At 41.4% G+C, this 21,994-nt stretch overlaps 1 protein-coding gene and 3 long non-coding RNA genes across 4 annotated transcripts in view; 3 read left to right on the forward strand and 1 right to left on the reverse strand.

Annotated features, from left to right (window-relative positions):
* The first annotated feature begins 86 nt into the window (after positions 1-86).
* Positions 87-1,694, forward strand: LOC306798460. Its single transcript, XR_013773357.1, has 3 exons — positions 87-161; positions 369-405; positions 1,616-1,694. It is a non-coding gene; the product is annotated as an uncharacterized lncRNA (long non-coding RNA).
* Positions 1,695-12,726: 11,032 nt separating this feature from the next.
* LOC306798820 lies at positions 12,727-13,818 on the reverse strand. Its single transcript, XR_013773471.1, has 2 exons — positions 13,700-13,818; positions 12,727-12,907 (listed from the first exon to the last, which is right to left on the reverse strand). It is a non-coding gene; the product is annotated as an uncharacterized lncRNA (long non-coding RNA).
* The window catches only part of CNIH3 (cornichon family AMPA receptor auxiliary protein 3), a 43,688-nt gene continuing 35,284 nt past the window's right edge, over positions 13,591-21,994 (forward strand). The window contains exon 1 of the mRNA XM_079299096.1: positions 13,591-13,769. Within this exon, the coding sequence (XP_079155222.1) occupies positions 13,689-13,769 (81 nt within the window). The 5' untranslated portion in view covers positions 13,591-13,688. The remainder of the gene's footprint in view (positions 13,770-21,994) is intronic.
* Positions 14,270-15,086, forward strand: LOC306798821. Its single transcript, XR_013773472.1, has 2 exons — positions 14,270-14,360; positions 14,964-15,086. It is a non-coding gene; the product is annotated as an uncharacterized lncRNA (long non-coding RNA).

A 21,994-nucleotide genomic window follows, 5' to 3' on the forward strand; every position in this document is an offset into this window, starting at 1 on the left:
ATTTTTTTTTTTTCTGCCCTGCATTCCCAGTATTGGATTTCTATTCTACTGTATTTAAAATCCTTCTTTGAAAAATCAGGCCATGAAGAGAGAACAAGTCATGCACCTACAAAGAGAACCTAGGTCTGAGATATGACTGCTCATGCTGTAGCTTCTGCTAAGTCATTTTAGTGTCAGATTCATAAAATAATCTGGTTATTTGAATTGTAAGTTAAGATGGGTAGCTGCATGCCTAAATAAATAGCATTTCCAGGCTTATTTATCTGCTTTAAATGTAACCACTCATTGAATAAAACAGGTAAACAACAGACCTGCTAAGCTTTGCAGAACAGTGTGTTCTTACAGGCAATTGCTATTGTTTCAGTCAGCAGGAAAAGAACATCTCATCAGATGACCAAGACTCAGGTGAGAGCAATTAATGTGCATATTAACAGCCTGCTAAGTGTCTAACAGTACCTGTCCTGCTCCGTGCTGAACTGATGGCACACGCTCCACTGATATGTGCGTGCCCAACCTATTGGAATTCAGTGATTTGGGCAGATCTGAAATGTTAAAAGCAGCAGCTAGAAGTGTGATTTCCTCCAAGGAGATACCACTGGATTACTCTTTATGGTTGGTTTACTGAACATTTTCTCTTTGGGTTCACAAATCTTTTATTTTCACTTGTGTGGTTTCACAAATTCGTTGACCTTAGAGCATTATTGTGAAGAGAAATTGTCTCGGTTTGAAAGACAGGTGTCTGTTAGGGGAAGCAGAGCCCTCTCTTGAAATGGAGAAGGTAAATCCTCTCCCTCCGAATCGGTGTAATGTTGAAATTAAGGGGCAAAGATTGGGGAATAGGATAGAGCAGGAGCCGGAGCGCAGCTGGGCGCTCTCCCGGTGCAGTTCCCGTCCCAGCCGGCAGCGGCGCTGCGGCTCCCGGCGGGCGGGGCGGGTGCGGTGGCGCCGAGGCGGCTGCAGGGGGCGCTGTGCCGGGCCGGGAGCGGCGGCCATGGCAGCGAGATGGCGGCGGTGCCCCGGGCAGCGATGGGAAGGAGAGGCGGGCGGCTTGGAACAGCGAGCTGAAATGGCAGAGAGGCCTGGAAACCCGGGATGGGTCTGACGGCAGGAGAAACAGCAGCTCCCAGCGTTGGGATGGCGGTGGCATCGAATGAGAGAGCGAATGCCCCCGCTCTGCTTTCACCTGCTTTTAATCCCACCGTGTTTCCCTCCATCCGAAAGAAACTCCAAACAACCAGAGGGATTCTCCCTCCCCCATCGCCAGGACCTAGCCATCAGTGCTTCTTAGCATGTCAGAGGGAAAAATTCCACAGGCAAAGAGGAAAGGAGAAAACCCACCCCAGCAGAAGTACATTCAATATTGAGAACAGTACTAATACTGCCATAATGGGGATTGCATAAATACCTTGTGTAGGTAGACTCTACATTGCCATTGATTTCTTTAGAGAAAGTTCACACCCCTGAACTTTTGGCTTCTCACAATAGCGGGTTAAAATAATGATTTCAAACCCACATTTTACAGTCACCTGTCAAAAACTGTGTAAGACTATAAATAATAGATTTGGATGGTTCCTTAATCATCTGTAGGGTTGCTGTGTTTTTTCTGTCTCCATAGCTCTTAAACCTTGTCAGCTGGAATATCCCTGGAAGCATCCAAGGTCAGGCTGGATGAGCCTTTGAACAACCTGTTGAAGGTTGTAGTCTTTGTAGTTTTTCTAACTCCTAATTTAAATCACTTTATGTAATTTCAGATATTATATTTCCACACTCATTACCACTTTACATTTATGTTTTCATGTGTGCCTCCAGTGTTTTCTTTTGGTGGAATGAGCTCAGTTCTTTCTGCCTTATCTCCAGGGCCAATAGGTCTAATATCTCCTAATTCTCAAATATGTGCATGCAGCTTTCAAAACTGTAATGTCCCAAAATGTCACTTCTTCACATCTTCAGTGCTACATTTTGGCTTGTTCATCTCAGTACAATGTTTTCTGTTTTCGTTCTGGATTGATATTATTCCATTCGTTCTATTTGTGATGAAACATGCAGCTATATTTCTGAGTGCTGCTGCATCATGTTGGGAAAATGCAGCTGCTTTTGCTAACCATGATTCATCATCAAAATGAAAGGTTTCTGCACATGGGATTGTGTAGAATCTTACCTCAGGTCCAGCACTAGTCAGGACTTCCATTAATATTTTGGTTAACATGGGGAGAGGATTATTAAATAGCATCCAGCCATCAGGATCCCTTATTTGCCCATGAAAGGGTAGGATGTAAATTGAGAATCATCATGAGGGTTCAAGAAATCAGTGTGAAAAATATGCACAACCCAAAAAATTAAAATGAGAGCTATTTCATTTAGTAGGAATAATTAAATACACAACAGTAAGAGTGGGAACAATCAGGCAGCACTGTGAAACAGATTGCAGAGCTAGCATACATGACTTTAATTGCTCATTCTTTTTTTCCAAGACTTTTTTTTTTTTTTTTTTTTGTTATAGAAAGAATTTTGTTTAGTTTCATACAATTTTCCTTTTATTATTTTATTTTATTGTTCTCTTCTGGATACTTGCTTAATTTAAATCAACAGACAAATAATGAAATAAACAATTAAACATGCCAAAATGTTGACCATTCCAAGGCTGTTCCTTTTTTTTAAGATGGTTTTTATCTTTACCAGTCTTCTGAAACCTCATCTGTCTTTCAGGATTTCTCAAATATGTAGTGAGTCTGAGATTACAACAACTCCTAAAATACAAACCAGACTGGAAATATGTGCCAGTCTCCTTAAATAAACTCTCTTTCCTGAGGGGACATGTCATGCATATCTCAGACTGCCTCATAAAGTTCTATAGTATGTAAGAAGCATTTTTATTGCTGTCAAAGATAGTAAAATATTACTTTTTGTGGAGAAGCACATTTTCACAGTATATAGAGATGCCATAAAACTTGCACATTGAAGCAGAATCTCATTCAAGAAATTGTATGGACAGAAGGGAGAATATCTGCTGTTAGCACTAGTGAATTTGAGAAATATTCAGATATGAAGTTGTGTGGCAATCCACTTTCACAACACAATATGACAGTAAATTCACACACCTCAGATTTGCAGGGTTTAGAATTCACATATGCTGTCCAGAGACAGAAGACATTAAAAAAGTTAACAGAAGCAACTGTGCATAAAATGAGTTTATACAACTATGATCTGTGCAGCTTTGGACTGAAATACAGCCAGGGAATTGCTCTTGTTTTATCTGGAGACTCCCTCCAGTTTGGTTTCACACCTTGCCTAGGAATTCAAACAAACTGAATGTATCTTTGCCTTGCAGCACTGTTAAATTAATGTTCCTACAACTGGAATTTCTAAACTCAAAGTTATCTTTTTAAAGAGGACCCTGGCTTTGTAGAGGGGAGCAATGGAAGATTTCATGCAATTTCCATATGGTTTTGTAGTTAAGAGCATATTTTTATTGATTTAAAATAAAGTCCTGCAGCTGGCAACAAAGAATATTGATAAATATAAGCAAAGAACTGCAAACAGTCTGATGTGTTTGGGTTCAATTCAGGCCTGGCAGCCCTGCAGGATGAAATAATCCATGTAGGATAATTCTGGGATGGTCAAAGGCATAGATGGTCCCCAGTGCAGTCTCTGGATTTTAGTGTGGAGGTACCATTTGTTGGAGCAGAAGGATAATTAAGTTTTTGTTCCTCTTTGTTTGCACCAGGATGATTAGCAGGGGAATCTCATGCTTCTGAGTTTTGCAAGGCAGACACTTTCCTGATAAGAATTGAATTTGCTCATTCCAGTCAGTCTGGCAAACAAGCATCAGAGGACAGTTTCTGCCAGCCTCTGTGTCAGGCTGTGAGGTGACACTCACACCTTGCCCTGCTCAGCTCTCTTGGCTCCTCAGGTGAGCAGTTAGTTAGCAGGCACTTCAAACTCTTTACTCAGCTACTTCAGGTCATTTGCAGTAATTTGCCTTCCTTCCTTGGGGTGCATTACTTCCTCCTCTTCAAGGTGAAATGAGCTCAGTAACAGCATTTGTGGACGTAACTCATATTAATTCTTTTCCCTTTCAGGGCATTTATTACCCTGTCAGTCTGCTTCAGCCACCTGCCCTATTTATGGGCATTTTAACAGAAGGAAGTTAATAGAAACTCACATTGGGTGTGAATTTCCATTTCACTAATTCACACTATTCTTGCTGGGGACACTTCAGTGTTAAAAGAAAAATAGCTTACAGTACTTTCAAAGCCAGATTACTTTCTCCCAGCAAGACAAAGTGGCCTTAGTGGGAACTAGGGCAGCTAAGCTGCAATGCTTGGAAATTTACACCCTAATTATCACAAATTAGCTTCTCCATCCGGGCCAGAACAAATATATGAAGAAACTAAGAAGGTTGTCCAATGCGTTGCCTTTTCCTACAGGATGATCTCTGAGTGCATGTGGGTCATACTGGGAGCATCAGAGTGGAAAACCCTTTTGCAGTTCAAATTAGCAAAAGTGCTTTCTGATTTTCAGTTACCTGAAAGTTCAAAGTACCTCTCAGAATGCAGCATGCATGTAAATTACAACAGTAACTGATGGATTGGAAACACCAGTACTGCTAAAATGTTGTATTTGCTCTCATTTCAAGCTCAAGTCCCCCAGCTTGGCTGGCTTTGCTTAACTCAATGGCTTTGCTTGTGTTAATTCCTTCAATGGACATGGAATTACTGTCACTAAAATGAATGCTTCAGAAGCCAAAATAACCCCTCACTGGAATAATTGTTGAAAAATATTTTTCCTTTAGAACACTATGTCCTCAAAGAAAACCTACCTGGAGTTCATTTGATTTTGAGACTTGCTTTACTTGCAATCCAAAGCAAACTTGTACAAAATCTCTTCGGGAAGCAAAAAGAAAAAATAATTTCTGTTATGTGTTGTTTCACAGAAGTTTATAGGTCAACAATTTATGTAGCCCAGTCAGCAAGAAACACACATATATTGTGTCTACTTCTCTGAATCAGAGAGCTGGCTGATGCCAAGGAAATTACATTGATGTAAGGCTGTTGTATGTTCAAGGAGATGAGAGCTGAGTTTCCCTATAGAGGAACTAAATGCCTTGAACAGAGAAGAAGATTCTGTGTATATGAGTGAGTGTGTATGCAGTACCTGTGAGTCATGATGATTTCTAAAAGGCTGTTTAACTTTCTGAAGCTGATGTGAGTCACAGTTCTCTTCCCAGGTAATGAGTAGTTAAGATCACATTTAGCTCTTGCATTTCTCTAGTAATCTCTGAGATCTGTGTTTCATTGATCTTCCAGTGAACTTCCAGAGCTTCAGAGCTCTGAGTGACAAGTGAAAGCTTTGTGAAACAACACAGATCATTCCATTTGGAGAGCATAGATGACTAGAGCTGGAACCTGTCACTGCTCAGCCACTTCTGTCACGTAAAAGTGACAATTGGTTTAACAAAAGAAAGCTTGTACTAAGTGTTTAATGTGGGTACAAAACATACGGGATTGGGAAAAAGGTGACTTTGAATGACACAGAATAAAATTAGGCACAGGTTTTTTACTTATGACATCACAAACTCTTTCTCCTACCTATTCCTAGAGTTAAACTGAGTATTTCAGAGGGCATACTGAATATATTAAGGATCTAGACCCAAACTTATCTTGTGGATTAGGCAAGTTTATCTAGACATCTCAAGGTTACAGAAAGAAAAAGAATCACAGAGTGGGTCAGGTTGGAAAGGACCACAGTGGGTCATCTGGTCCAACCTCCCTGCTCGGGCAGGTGCATTGTGTCCAGATGGCTTTGAAATTCCAGGGAAGATTCCACAACCTCCCTGGGTGACCTGTTCCAGTGCTCTGTCTCTTGTACAGTAAGGAAATTCTTCCTCATGTGCAGGGGGAGCCTTCCTGTCTTCCAGCTTCTGCCTCTTGCCTCTTATTGCTTGGTAGAAGGCAGAACAGAAATTGAAATGTGTGCAATACAAAATGCACTGGAACCTTCAACCAGGATTTCAAACCTTCTCTTCTTTGCAAGAGATAGGTAAATTGCGGAGAATCACCTTGTCTTGCTTTTTCTTCTTCAGACTGGCAATAAAAATATATTAGGATGTTAAAGCCAGGATTGCTAATGTATTAAAGATTTATATTTAGAATAAAAATGATCTTTCAGCACAGTGTTCTCATGAGATTTCTTGCTAAACGTGTTCCCAACTCCTCCATCGCCACCTCCAACCTTTTCTTCTGGTATTTTTCCAATTTACAATATGAATTCTTCAGTACTTGTTGTCAAATGCTAAAATAGTTTTTCTAAGGGATTTTAGCTGAAGTGACTAGAAATTCTAAGTGATATAGAGTGCTGTAATCATTAGTTTTACTCCTACAGTTAAAAATATCCCTATTTATGGATTTTCTATTTTCTCTGGTTTAACATGAAGAATATGTTTCAAAGTTACAAAAGCTTAGGGGATCAGTTTGGAGAGGGTTTAAATTCAGTGCTTGATCGAGAGTTGCATTGCTGATGTGCTAATAATACAAGTCATGTTTTTTGACAACTGATTTATTTATTTCCTTTAAATAGAGGCCAGTCAAACCTGATACTGATTTAGTGAGTTAGAGGACAAGGAGACAGGCTATAGGGGTTCTGAGCTGTTGCAACCAGATCATTCCTACTGTTACTGCTGCACATGCTACTGTACCTGCATGGCCCCTCCTTCCTTTTGTACTCACCTCTCATAAAACTGCATCAAAAAACAACTTTTCTGAACAAATAAAGCCATAATTTAATGTTTATGTATTCATTAGTCAACACTGTTAGTTATGCAGACCATATTGTAGCTATTCACTTATGCCTGCAAGTTAAAAATGACTAAGACCATTAATTCACTGAGAACACATATGTCAGTCTGGTGAAATACTGGAATTTTTTTTTCCTCAATTATAGCAAAGACACCAGGTCTAGGTTTTCTGCAACAGATTGTTGTTTTTTGGGACAGCAGGGATGAGCATTCAGTATCAGTGACAGTACAGAAAGGCAAAGAGGAAGAGCATTTGGTTTAATAGGAGATAATTTAATCATCCTCTGAGAAGGAGAACTTTTGAAGGGCATCGCAGATTTGACTTTGTTCTGGCATCTCTGTTCAGAATGATGGAGCCATGGAGTGTGATCTGATACAGCCTGCAGTGGGTGGGAGCACCAGCAGGTCTTGGAGATTAGCAGAGTGTTACAGGGTGGGAAAAAATTGTCAAAAATATTGTCAAAATCAGAGGAATCTAGCCCAGAATGTTATTTCAGGGTTTGGACAAAGGCATATCTTATGCAAATTGTCTTATTAGAGGTCTGCAGGGTCTTCAGTGACTAATGAAGGATTTCTTATGAGAAAGGTTATTCAGAAAATTTGTTATTCCTTTTTCATTTATTTGGTGGAATTTAGTTATTCAGAACTGATAAAGTTGTAACCCACTCTCTCCCCAGCACAGACACAAATTAAATTCCTTCTTGGCAGGATTAAGCAATGTTAGCAAGAATTACTTCTTTATGCTTTCCATGTATTGATTTGAAGCGAAATAGGCAATTAAAACTGTTTCAGATATTCCACATTAGGATCTTACTTTCTCTTCCCTTCATGGGCTCCTATTTCTACGTTGGGTTTCCCCTTCAGACTAAAGTCTTGACCAGTTCAGAAAAATCTTCTTGGGAAAAACAGAGATGCTATTTTTCCAATGCTGAAAATGTCACTACTAATTTATGGAAGATTCCTGCCTTCCATGCATTGGAAGGATTTCACATCTGAAGGGAGGTAACTTCTGAAGATGACTTCTACTGTTGCCATGAATAATTATGGTTTTGTCTAATCCTAATCCCCCTGAAAATTCCACACATAGTTGTTAGAGATGTAATTAAGCAAATCCTTTCCCCAATCCATTTCATTTTAAAGCAGGACCTCCCCTGCAATTGCTTTTTCCACTTGCTTTTTCTACTCTGTCCTGGAACCAAGGGCAGAGATCCTGTCTTTCTAGGAGGAATTAACATCCTGTCAGATATTTCATCACTGGTGGGGAAGCAGTCTTGATGAGCTCCCAGGAGATAAAAGCTGGATTTGGAGGAGTTATGGAAGTGAGAGGCCAGGTTGAGATGGACCAGGGTAAGACAATGAGCTAACAAGAAAATAAGGGAAAAATGGGCTAATGGGAAAGAACTGTGCAGTAGAAGGACAGAGGTGGCTGGAGCAACAGAGGAGAAAATCATATCTTAAGAATTAAGAGGTGGAATGGTAACCATGCTCACAAAGTTGCTCCACTAACCCTGCAGGTCATGGAAAAAGTCACAGATTCCCTGATGACAAACATCTGTTTGCTAGAAGATCATGAAGAATCAACACGTGTGTCCTGCCTCTGTGGTGCTGGTTATCAGAGCACAGCACAGAACTGAGATCACTGAGTTCAGGAGGGCAAACCTGCTCATTAGGAACATTTCTGTATTGTATATTAATCCATGCTTTTAAAAGTGGATTTCAATAATAAGGAGTTTATAGCCTAACAGGAACCTTACAAACTACAAATGTAAAGTTGTGTACTAAGCAGAGAATAATTCCTGGCAATGAAACAGACCTGGACCTGACAATTCTGCTGAAGATGACCTGAGACAGGGAGTGGAACAGGCTGCCCATGGAGGCTTTCAAGACTTTCAAGATGAAGCCTTGAGCAATAAGCCTGACCTTGTGTTTGTCACTGCTTTGCACAGGAGGTTGGACTAGGGACAGCCTGGAGTCCCTTCTGACATAAACTTTCCTGTGATCTTATGATAATATAAGTAAAATTTATTCATCCAAGTCCTACAAAAAAAGGTGGGAACAGCTGGCAGTAAAACGAGATTATAGTCAGTGGGTTTGTGAACTATCTTATTCTTGGTATCTGAAAATGAGACTTCATTAACAAAATGTCACTTGCTTTTATTATTGCAAAAGTAACCTTTTGAAAATGAACTGACCATGAAATAATAGAGTAATTTCATGTAGAATCTGCAGATAATCTGAAATAATAATGCACAAGGGTATGAAATGCTTCTATTAATCTCTGTGGGATATTAGCAGTAAAGCCCGATGATGGCAATTTATATATAAGCATTGTTAATAATTTAGTATTACTTAAGGTTCACAAAAGAGAGAGTCACACATATTATTAAAATTAATCTACGAATGAGAGTTCTCTACTATAATTAATATAATGGCTTTTACTCAAACAGGCACTCAGTATGCATGTAACACTCACATGTTACACTTAAACAGGAATGTAGCAATAATATATAAATCTTAAAGCTATGAACTCATTTGGCTGAGGGTGTATCACCTTGTGGGTGGATTTACAGTGATTTTAGCCTCCCACTTCAGGGATTGCAAGCCTCTTAAAAACTTCTCCTTTAGGTTTATCCAGTTGTGGTAATTATTTGGGAGTTGAAAGACTCATTAGCAGTCCCTTCTCATCTCTGATGCCATTCTGTAAATTAGCCACTGGAAATTTAAATGCCTTCAAATTCTTTCATTACCTAGCACAAAAGGTCATTTCATATAAAATCAAGTGCTCTGAGACCTGCTAATCTAAGGACATCCTGAACTCATGAATCTGTTAAATTATTTTCACAATCTGTTTTCACAACTGGATGCTGTTTGTTTTTGAGGGCTGTCTGCTGCTCACCAGATGTACTCCTGTTATTATTTATCTGAAATTAAATTTTTATAGTACCTTCATAGAGGTCCTCACAAAGTAAAACCCCATGCTTAAGTAAAAAAGTTCCTGATCCTGTTTGTGTTTTGAGATATGGTCATATTTGCAGAGTTATAGCTTTGAAAATCAGCATCTCAGTACTTCTTGTACAAATGCATCACCACCATCTATCCTCTTGTGATGACTCTCTGTGAAATTGGGATCAGACTGTACTGCAGTCATATTTTTCAACAAATATGCAAAATAAAGAGAAATTCTTTCTTTTTACAAGCACCAAATCCAAAGAGGGATAACTAGCATTCCAAAATTTAATCTGCTCAAGGAAATCAAGAGTCCTAACAGCCTTTGTAAAACCCTTTTCTCCTCAGGGTGTACAAATGCATTGTCACGATCTGTTTGTGGGTACTGTGGGACAAAGCAAACTAATTGTGCTAGGAACTATTGCCAAGCTGGAAATGCCTTGTGTACCCATCATCAAATATATTTAAAAGAAAGAGCCTCTAGTTAAATATCAGAGGAGAGAATACAAACCCTTTTAAAATCAGTCTGAACAGAAATTTACTTTCCATTTCTTACTGACTTTCTACTTAGTCTGCAATTCATCTCGTGGTTCAGCTTCCTGACTCTTTTTTCTGTTGCATTCCTGGGTTACAGGTGGGAGCCACAGAGAGACCAGCAATCCCTTGTGGAAATGACTTGGGAATACCATGGAGGAAGCAGGAGCATTGGTAAGATTTTGAAGATGGAAGAGTGAAAGATGAGGTGCTAAATCTGAGACTGTGGCTGCTAAAATGAGCATCAGAGAGCAGGAATTACTGCATTCCCTAAGAGTGCTGCAGAACCTCTGAGCCTTTTATTTCTAGTAATAGAAATCCATGTGGGTCTCAAGAAGTGTTAAAATAACAGTTTTTGAAAGCAAGAGTTTTTGATAAAGGCAAAAATCTATTTTATATATATAAACTGTGTACCCTGTGCTCTGTGTTTATCTGGTTTGCCCGTTCCAGGTCCCCTGAGTAGACAATGCTGCATCCTCAGCTCCCACACCCTCCACCCTCAGTTCCCTCACCCTCCATCCTGGCTGCTGTGCTGTACATTATTTCAAAGGAGCACAGCTGGGTGCTGGACTGTAATTTCTCATGCAGCTCAGATCAGATCCATTAATTTATTTGAAGACCATAGAAGTGCACGAGGAGCTAATAGACAGACTGGTGTTCCTGTTGTGTTCACAGGGGCTTAAACCAGGGAGAAAATAGTCAGGCACATACTTATTATTTTGCCTTGTGCTTCCCAATTTGCAGTAGTCTCATTCATAAATGACAAAGAAACAGCTCCCTGCTGTGAGGTCCTCGTACCACAGAGAGCTGTAATGAGTTTGCAACGAGATGGAGATAAGGAAGATTTTTAGCCATTACTCAGACAAATCTCTGAGTGCAAATCAGAGGGGTATATCTTTCCATCACCCTCTTAAACATTTAAACATCTGAGGATACTTAAGGTATTCTCATGGTATTATGTAACAAGAACTCAGTAAGGCAAAAATGTCCTAAATGTATCTTTATGGATTTTTTTGCCTTCTCTGTATGCCAGAAACTTTTGTAATTTGACAGCCACTAGCAGTGATTAATGGCTAGCAATATGGCTAGGGGCAAAGTATGTTTCAAAGTCAGTATCAGGAAAGTCCCTGTGATCTGGGAAGTCTTTGGCTGTGGAGCCGTCTCCTTGCAAAGTCAGGAACAAGTGTTTTGCCTTGAAGAGCTCCAAATAAATAGCTGGAATATTAATGAAGATGAGAGTGAAAAACAGGGGAGTGTTTACCTTGGAGTGTGGTGCTAAACTGAGATTTAAGGGTTATTTCTGTTCATAAATGATAGCTACAGTATATTTGTATTTTTCATAGGTATGCATATACGTATGTGGAGATGTATCCATGTAAGTGGTCCAGAAAAAAATGTTTTATTTTCATTTTCTTAGAAGCAGCAGGTGTTTTCTGTGTTGAATCTTAGCATCGGTAATATATATCCAGATATTAAAGTAACCATGGCAAAATAAATAAATAAATAAATATTTCCAAAGATGACTCCTGTACTTCATTTACTGCTCTTTTCAAAATGTGTGCTTATGAATAAACCATTTACTTCCACAAGTATATGCTCTGCAGGATTTCAGGTACAAAAAAATTAAAAAGTCAGAGAGTTACAATAAATAGGTTTACTGCATCCCTGTATAACATGAATCTCATTTCTATTTGCCTTATTCTGTCCTTCTTAATTAAAACATCAGACCACATGTACAGTCTGGAGCAGCTCAATTATGAAAGGTTAGATCCATCAGTTTATTCCTAATTGGTTTATTAATAGCTGTCCTTGACTCTTGATTCAAATCAACACTCTTGTCTCAGGATAAAAGTGCATATTATGTTGCAAATAATATACTGTCCTTTTTAACAAAAATATATTGGAAACATTTACAAAGAAAGCATCCACTTAACTTGGCTTTGATGGAATTGTATTCTCCTGTGCCATGAAATCTGACTTTGACAGGTGACCACCGGCAAATTTCTAAACAGTGTTACTGAATCCCTTTAATCCATAAAAGGAATGAAAAAGGCTGTGAACTGAAACTCTGTTTCAGTTTTGTAAGGATATTTCAAATACATGACTTTCATTAATGTTTTTCAAGATATTTTTAAATGGGACTTCTGATGGTTCTCTGGTATTTTCTCATGAAAACTTTTTGCATGCAAACCTGCTGTATTGTGCCAGCTGATGTGCTTCAAAGAAGTGGAAGAACTTTGGATGGTAAATCTAAACCAGATCTGCAGAAATGGCTAAATTGTATCTGGAGACACTGTGGGTGCCGTTAAAGACAAGGTATGAAGGAATCCATCCATTAAAGATAAGGCAGGAGCTTGCTCTTCCTTTGTTATTTGACATATGTACTCCAGCAATTTGGATATCACATATATCTGAAAGCAGTAGCTGTTAAGGAGGGCTTTATTTATTTACTCCAACAGTAAATGCCTTTTTCACCTGGTGGAATAGGCAGGCTGATCCTGCTTTGCTAAGCTGCTCCGCTTTGCTTCATGAACTCTTGTGCTGGGTTCCTGTCCCCTCTCTATCAGAGGATGGACACTCCACCGCTGGTCCACCCACTGAGCCTGGGGGATGTTTCACCCGATTTAACCGACCCTGAGAGGAGAAAAAAAATGAAACAAAAAAACACCAAAGCGCTTCAAGTTTAGGCACATAATTATCTTCTCAAGATTTGGCCTGAACTGATCCCAGCCTACGCTCCTTCCTCTCACGCTGTCGTGACAGGATTTCAGTCAGGAACACGCGGCTGCAGACGCTCGAGCGGCGGCAGCAGCCCCGCACCGCCGAGCCCCGAACCCCCAGCGCATCCTGACCCCAAGCGCATCCAGACCCCAGCGCATCCGGACCGCCGAGCCCCGAACCCCCAGCGCATCCTGACCCCAAGCGCATCCAGACCCCAGCGCATCCGAACCGCCGAGCCCCGAATCCCCAGCGCATCCTGACCCCAAGCGCATCCAGACCCCAGCGCATCCGGACCGCCGAGCCCCGGTCCCCAAGCGCATCCGGATCCAAGCTCATCAGACCCCAGCGCATCCGCACCCCCGCGCATCCGGACCCCAGAGCATCCCGCCCCGCCCGCCCCGCCGAGACCCGGACCCCCGCGCATCCCGACCCCCAGCGCATCCCGATCCCCCGCGCATCCCGACCCCCAGCGCATCCCGCCCCGCACCGAGGGTCCCTCCCCTGGTGGCCGCCCACCGCGGCGCCTTGGCGGGGAGGGGATCGCGGCGGAGGGGCCGGGCCGGGGGCGTTGCGGGGGTCGGGGCGGGCCCGGCCCCGGGTGCGTGCGGTTCTGCCCGCCCCGCTCGCCCCGCTCGCCGCTCGCCCGCTGGCACAGCCCGCCCGGCGGAGGGGGGCGCGGAGGGCTCTCCCCGCCATGGCCTTCACCTTCGCCGCCTTCTGCTACATGCTGTCGCTGGTCCTCTGCGCCGCCCTCATCTTCTTCGCCATCTGGCATGTGAGTAGCCCAGCCCCGCAGCCCCGGGCGGAGGGTCCTGCCGGGGGGGAGCGGGGCTGAGGCGGGGGAGACGGAGCTTGCCGTGCGACAAGCGTGGGGGACGGTGTTTGTGACATTGCTGAGAGCGCAAGGAGCCGTGACGGCTTGGGGTCTGTGGCACCTGGGGTCTGTGGCACCTGGGCTCTGTGACGCTTGGGGTCTGTGAACTGGGGTCTGTGGTAGTCTGGGGACTGTGACACCTGGGCTCCGTGACACCTGGGCTCAGTGCCACTCGGGCTCTGTGACACCTGGGCTTTGTGACACTTGGACTGAGTGACACTTGGACTCAGTAACACTTGGACTGAGTGACACTTGGACTGAGTGACACTTGCCTCAGTGGCAGCTCTGTCGCCGCGCCGGGAGCGCTCGCAGGCTGAGCGCTGCCCCAGCCCCGCGCTGCCCCAGCCCCGTGTCTGATGGAGCAGATACAGTGTTTTCCCTCCAGTAATTGCTATGTTAATGTTAATAACTTCCTAAAAAGTCGGGGTTGAATGGGAAACTCATCCTGCTGATGCATATCGTGGTCCACCTTCATTAATTGAACTCCACAGGGTCTGTGCTCCTTCCTTACTGTTCGCTGGGTGTCTGTGGTAGGTGTGTGTAACTCAGATGTGAGATCATTCTAATGCATAACTTGCAATTCTTTTGAGCTGTTACATATTTTAGAATTAATTCCACTTTATGTGTGCTACACATAACTCCGTGCTGTAAGCATTCAGGGTGGGGCAGGATGAATTGGAAAATAGAGCAAGTCTCATGGATGCTTCCACAGCTACCTGATGGAGTATGATAAAAGAAAAATCCTCCTTTGACTAACAAGCAAGGGAGATGCAGAATTTATTTTTATTGAAATGAAAGCAAAGCTGCTAGCTTGGTTGTATGAAATAAATCCTTCTGCTGTGAGAATACTTTGCAATTTAATTATTTTGTATTCTTTGTGGGACTGTTACAAGTTTGTTAGTCTTTTGTTTTTTGTTTTTTTAAATAAGGAAACCACAAAGGTGTGATTGTAGTGCCAAGTGCTGTTGTGATGTCAAGTACTGCAAAGCTGGAAGGGATCTCTAGCAGCCAGCTACTGCACTACTCTGAAAAAAGGAGTAGTAAAATTTAGATTATTACTCATGTTTTCTCTCCTCCTCTTCTGCAAACCTTTAGGTCTCTGAAAGTGAGAATTCCACAGCTTCCTCAAGGGGCTTAGAGTTAGAAGTGTGTTCTCCTCTGAATTTCTAGCTTCAAATTAAACTGCAGCAATTTTAATGGTTGCTTTATATATTTGAAGTCTGACGCTGTGTCCTCCTTTTTTGGGTCTCAAATGGTCATCATGTGAATTCATAAAGGACCTGAAGCAAATATGGCAAATTATTCTTTCATAAATAAGTGCAGTTACTGCAAATTTACTCTTAGTGAAACAATTTTAAAACTTTCAGTCTATAAACTCGTGAAGAGCAATCCCTCAGTACGAGAGCTCTGTAAAGGCAACTAGGAAAGAAAACCTTTTCTCAATACATGTAGGTTTGTGCTGCATGTTTCTTATACCTGTTAAAAAATTGTTGAGGGGTTGAAATGGAAAATGTCTGGAAATGCTCTTCTGTTGTAAGAGAGGAAGAATTGGTACTATCTTTCCTAGTAAATAGGAAAAAAATCTATTAAAATACATGTTTTGGGAAGGAAAGTCATAGAATAACAGTTTTAACACCCTGCCAAAATAAACTTTTAGGCTATCCGTGCAGACAGAACACAAGGATTTTTTGTTATCCTTTCTATAAGAACTGGTCCAGTCTGGTTTCTTCTGTAAGTTATGTATTGAGTCATAGGAGTTTCTTTTACCTTAAACATCTCAGTTATGAAAATCTTCCCAAGAAACAAAACTCCTACTCCTTTCCTGTGACCTGATTTTTCTTCCACTATAATATACTGGTAAGGGACAGTAAATATATTGTACATAGGTTCTAATAGTGGCAGAGGAGTGTTTCAATAATTATGTTTTCTTGTTTTCTTTTTTTTAAAGACATTCTGCTGTAAGAATAAGTTGGTGAATAATCTGAACGTCTCATCACTTTGAAAGATTTCTGAGAATGAGAATTTGTATTTTGTAAATTATTTTCAAGGATAAGAAAAAACTGTAGTATTTGGACTTGATATTGTTCTAACCTGAAGCTGAGTGAGGTTTGGGCATATATCTGGAATGCTTTAATAGCAGATCAAATAAAACTTCATTTTCTTCCTGCTGGCAAGTCAGATGAATTATAGGTTTTTTTCATATTGATCTAATAGGTTCAATAAAAACTGTACAACCAAAACAGGAGAGTAAGATGAGGATTTTTATTTTTGGACACTGTCCTCCTTATCTGGTGCCTTTCCTCTAGGAAGTTAAAGACTGTCTATACATTCCTGTGCTCCTTATTCCTTGGAAGCAGATGAAATGAAGCTGGTCAGAGCATTTTAAAGGACTTGTAAGCAAAATGCACACAGTCCTCCAGATATCTGGAATATATTACAATTTTTTTCCTGCCTCTGAGTGATCTTCTTGTATAGGTAGCCAGAAGTGTCTTTTGTAAAAAGTTATTTTTTTATAAAAAAACCTCCCAACAAAACCAAATTAGGTATTATCAGAAACACTTGTTTAAACTCTGCATAAGAATTATCTTCATGTATTATTGCTGTAATTTCAGTCATATATATTCAATGAAAGAAAAGGAATTTAAAATCTCCATGTACTACATTAAACCAATGTGATATTCTGTGGTAGAGGAATTTTTCAAGCATTTAGGTTGTTCAGTGACCACATTACCTCTAGCTGTAATGTCACAGTATTAGAAATACCATGTAGAAATGCATGATCAGCTAATAGCAGAATTTGTTCTACTAACTACCTAATTTGGTATCCTCCTCTGATCCTGTTCTATGCTCAAGAACAGTGTTAGTCTTCCTGCTGGCTATCACAGACACTTTGTTTTGCTGTCCTCAGCTCTTGTTCTTTATATACAGCTTTTTCCTGGTCAGTTTTCTTCCATTCCTGAATGATCTTGAGCTAAGATTTTAGCTGAGCTGAGTCAGGTCTGCTTGAGCTTCCAATAAGGCTTAACACACCACATTCATCTCCAGTATAGCTCCACTGAGTTGTGTCTCAAGTGAAGTTGACTAAAGTTGACCAAGTTGTGCCTTATTTGTTCTCAGTTAAAAAGGGGTGTGCTTGTGTTGAGTCCTGCAGCACTATGTTATCTTAAAACATATTGGTTTGGAGGAATCTGAGTCCTTCCCTTCTGGTGGTATTTTAAGATAAAAAGAGCTTTTCAAAGTGGTCTGTCTTACAATACCATGGCAAAACAATCCACAAATACCAATAACATTTCTGTTAAAAAGAAAAGAATGTCCATGGTGGAAATTTCCATGGTGGGCCATCTCTTTTTCAAGTAGCACAAGCATATCTTTGCATGTGACTGCTTCATAACCTAGGGATTGCCAGAAAGTATCAGAGGTATCCTGCCAGTGAGAAAGCTGGCAGTGCCAGCCTGAGAAGTTGTACCACCCTGGATGCATTTTGGAGTATTTTGATATAGTTGTGAATGCAGATGAATCCAGGAACAGCTCTTTGGCAAAGAAACAGCAGTGTGTGTTGAAAGTGATGGCAGCTACCTGAGCCAAGCATAAGGAGAATAAAGCAGCAGAAGATGGAGCTTTTTTTTGTTTATGCCCCCTACACCACCTTATTTTTGAATTGTGAGGATAGTATTAATATTGATAAACTACCTTAACATAACTTTGGCTCCACTTTACAGTTACAAGTTCACAAGTATAATTAAAAACAGTGATAGGCAGTGACTGAACAGAGTAATACAGCCTAAGATTGACTTGTAGTTTAAATCAAAGCATCATTTTTTTTTTTTTTTCAAACACCAGGCAATGAAGCTGTTGGAATCTGTATTCAGTGTTGTTTCTGCTAATGGCTTTGTGTGTTGTGTTTATCAGACACCTTGAGTTATCTATGCCTTGTTTTCTCATTTGCTAAGTTTTTACAATGGAACTAAACTGCAAGTACTGCCTGTCACTTTATTTAAGGGCTATTCCTAAAATGTCTTTGCTTTCTGACAGAAGGTGCTATACACATCTAACATGTTGCCACTTCTGTTTTTTGTCACTGTACTGCCCTGGTGATGTGGACTGTATTTTATTAGCACTCAAGTTTCAATAGCTCAAGTAAAAAATTAAAAAGCTCTCAAAGAGTTATGGATGTGCAATTTGGTGAGTATTTGGTTTCTGACTTACTTAGGCTTGCTCAAAAAATTCCTAGCCTAATTTTTGATAAATTGTACAGCCTTAATTTTGAAGGCACATAAAAAGCACATAAGGCTGGCTTGATAGCAAATTCAGTTGAGCAAAACACTTTGGTCACAAACTGTGCTCTGATCTATCAGTGTTCTCTGTGTACCTGTGTATTACTGTTTCTGTGACTTGCTTTGGAGGAGAGCTCTGCCCTGTAACCTGTAAAGAGATCTATGATTTAACTTTTCACCTAACCTGGTGAAAGCTACCAGCCCGCTCAATTTAACCTCTTTGCAATTCTTTAGAAAGAAATCTTAGAAAGAAAGTAATTTTCTTTCCTTGTGGTCAAGCCTGAATTTCTTTCAGATATTGAAGTTCAGTACTGTTCTTTAATGAGTCATTAATGCATTTCCCTCAGAATGTTGGATAATTATGTGCTTAAAAATAAAATAGGATTAAGGTTTGATGAAGAGGAACACAGATGCTGTTGCTGTATGTTTTATATATTACTTGAAAATGTCTTTTCTTGCCTAAGCAGCTAAGCACATTGTCCCTGAAGGTTTTATAGCCAGGACAGTTTAAGGAATGAGTTTGATATTTCCACTCTTTTTAAAGACAGCACAGATTGCCCTGGCTATAACACAGCTTGACAGCTCCCTTACAACTTTTCTTTCAGAAGTTTGTCACATTAATGCTGACAGAGATATTAGTCCAGGCAGCACAGGCTGTGAAGCAAATTGTTATATATTGGGAAAGAAGTGTATCTCAGTTTAGTAACTTTGCCATGCTCAAATAATAATTAAAATTATCATAGAAGTCTATGAGCTCCAACACAAACAAATACTGTGGAAAGACTAAGCAGGATCTCTGTGTATGCTTGAACTGTCACAATGAGATTTATTTGGAGAAAGATTTTAAATGGTGTGTGTTTGCCACTGGCTGTAATTCTGGATGCCTCACAAGTCACAGTGACTCCATTATCTGTGTAAAATAAATTATTCTGTGGAGTCTCGTGCCTCCCACAATATGTGCAGAGAGCTATTTAAATGTTATTTGGTTGTCACATATCCGAGGGGTTTTTGGTCTTAGGATTAGTTGTAAAATCTACTTACTAAAGGGATTTATATCCAAATTGGTAAATAATGTATTTCTAGTGTTTTTAGATAAGTCCTATGCTTGCTAATAAGCAAGGCAATACAGCTGTCATGTTTTATTAGACCATGAGTAAAACTCTTAGATTGAGTTGGAGACATGAGTTTATAGCTCATTATGTGTATTTGTTTATTCAGCCACCACACACTACTTTAATCACATTTAAAACATTGAATTCAGCCCTCAGCTTAGTGGATTACTGTGACCCCAACATAAATACCATTTTAGCAAAGTATTTTTCAGGAGGAGGAAGAAGCTCAGCAGAGAATGTTTTCCATACTGATAACAGACATCCCTTTGGCCCATTCCTTTTTGCCAGTGCCTGTGATGTGCCCCTCCTTTATAACAAATGTGCTGCTGACAGCTGGAGGTAACTCTAGCAGGCAATGGAACTAGGTTTCACTAAAGCTGTAAACTGGGGATACTGGGAGGTTTACTCTTCTGGTGATGGTAATTTGGAAAACACTTCCCAATCCTGTGGAAAGTATCTGTCCCACATGAAACAGGCAAGAATTATTGTTATTCCCATTCTGAAAAGAGTCACTTAAAGTCACAGGGTAGAGTCAACTGATGGGATAAAGGCAGAAGAATGTCAAATATGGTTTGATTTACTAGGTCACCTTCCAGTGTTTCACAGTTGGAAGTTCCCTGTAGAAAATTCAACTTGTGACTGTGATGGTGTGCAGAGAGCAAGAAGAAATTTTATTAACAGAACAGTTCCTGTGTTCCTTGATAGTAATTACAACTTCAGACATGTCCTGTTCCTGTTACAACAGATAATAAAAGGTTCATAGAATAATTTTGATTGGAAGGAATCTAGGAAGTCATCTAGTCAAATCTCTTCTTCAAGGCAGGGCTAATTTCAAAGATAGGCCAGGCTGCTCGAGGTCCTGTCCAGATCAGTTATGATCTCTCCATGGGTGAAGAGATGAAACAGTGCCTGGATGGATGAGGGGAGAGCAGTGGGTGTTGCCCAGAAGGACCGCAACAGAAATAGGCAGAGAGGGACTGTCTGAAGGTCATAAGGGCAAATGCAGGGTCCTGTGCCTGGGCAGGAATAACCCCAGGCACCCCCAGGCTGGGGGTCAACCTGCTGGGAAGCAGCTCTGTGGAGAAGGACCTGGGGGTCTGGTTTAACAATAAGTGTCCCTGAGCCAGCAGCATGTTCTTGTGGCCAAGAAGACCAATAGTATTCACAGATATATTCATTAGGAAAACTGCTGCCAGCAGGTCAAGGGAGGTGATCCTGCCCCTCTGCTCAGCCCTGGTGAGGCACATCTGGAGAGCTGTGTCCACTTCTGGGCTCCTCAGTACAAAACTGTGGAGTGTCCCTCACTGAAGAGATTCCAGAGCCATGTGGACACAATCCATGTGCTCTGGCTTGACCCTGCTTGAACAGGAGATTGGACCAGATGACCCGTGTGGTCCCTTCCAATCTGATCCACTCTGGGATTCTGCAAGACTGAGAACTTGTTCCAGTACTTTACTCTTTGCACTGTGAGCATTGTTTTCTTACACATGGCTGGAATTTCTGTGCTGCAGCTTCTGACTTTTATGTCATCCTCATGGTGCACTCCCCTGAGAAAAATTTTGTGCTGTATTCTGTGGAACCCACCCCAGGAAACTGAATGGAAGATCATGGAGCAAATCTTCCTAGATGCCATACTAAGGCACATGGAAAAGAATAAAATGACTGGTGACAGCCAACATGGCCTCACTAAGGGCAATTTGAGAAATTTGAGAAATTTGGTGATGTTTTACAACAAGATTACAGTGTTGGTGGGTGAGGGAGGAGAAGCATGTCATCTGCATGGACTTGTGGAAAGCATTTGACACTGTCCTGAATGACATCCTTGCCTCTAAACTGGAGAGACATAGATTAGAAAGATGGATAAGGAATTGGCTGGATAGTTGCACTCTCAGCAACAGAACAAACAGCTCAATTGTTGAGACCAGTGACAAGGGCTGTTCCTCAGGAGTGGGAATTGGAACCAGCACAGTTCAGTGACTCTGTCAGTGGCATGGAGAATGGAACCAAGGTCACCCTCAGTGGGTTTAATGCACTGTGGGGTGTGGTCAGCCCATGGGAGGGAAGGGATGCCATCCCCAGGGACCCTGGCAGCTGAGAGCTGAGCCTGTGTGAGCCTCCTGACATTCAACAGGGACAAGGACCAGATCCTGCCCCTGTGCCAGGGCAATCCCAGCCACAAACACAGCCAGGGTGGAGAATGGAGGGAGGGCAGCCCTGGGGAGAAGGACTCAGGGGCCCTGGTTGGTGAGAGCTCAGCCTGACCTGGCAATGTGAGCTCACAGCCAGAAAGACAAACGTGTCCTGGGCTGCATCAGAGGAGGCAGCGGCAGCAGATCAGGGGGGGATTCTCCCCTGTACTGTGCTCCCATGAGAACACACCTGGAGTGCTGTCTCCAGCTCTGGGCCATCAATGCACGAACAATGTGACTCTTAGAGTGGGTCCAGTGTAGTTCAGCAGCTTGGAGCACCCTGAGAAGGCTGAAAGAATTGGAATTGTTCAGCCTGGAGCAGAGAAGGCTCCAGGGAGATACTATAACTGGAAAAGTGCCTACAAGAAAGCTGGAGAGGGACTTTTTACTAGGACATGTAGTGAAAGAAAAGAGGGAATGGCTTTAAACACAGGGTAGGTTTAAATTCAGAGAGGCATCAGTGCACCTTGTGCAGGCAGGACAAAATCTCTACATTTTTCTTTGCTTCCCATTGAAAAGGTATTGCTATAAAGCAAGGGTTTATTTTAGGA

The sequence above is a fragment of the Erithacus rubecula genome (assembly GCF_903797595.1).
Source record: "Erithacus rubecula genome assembly, chromosome: 2".
In the NCBI taxonomy this organism is placed as follows: Eukaryota; Metazoa; Chordata; class Aves; order Passeriformes; family Muscicapidae; genus Erithacus; species Erithacus rubecula.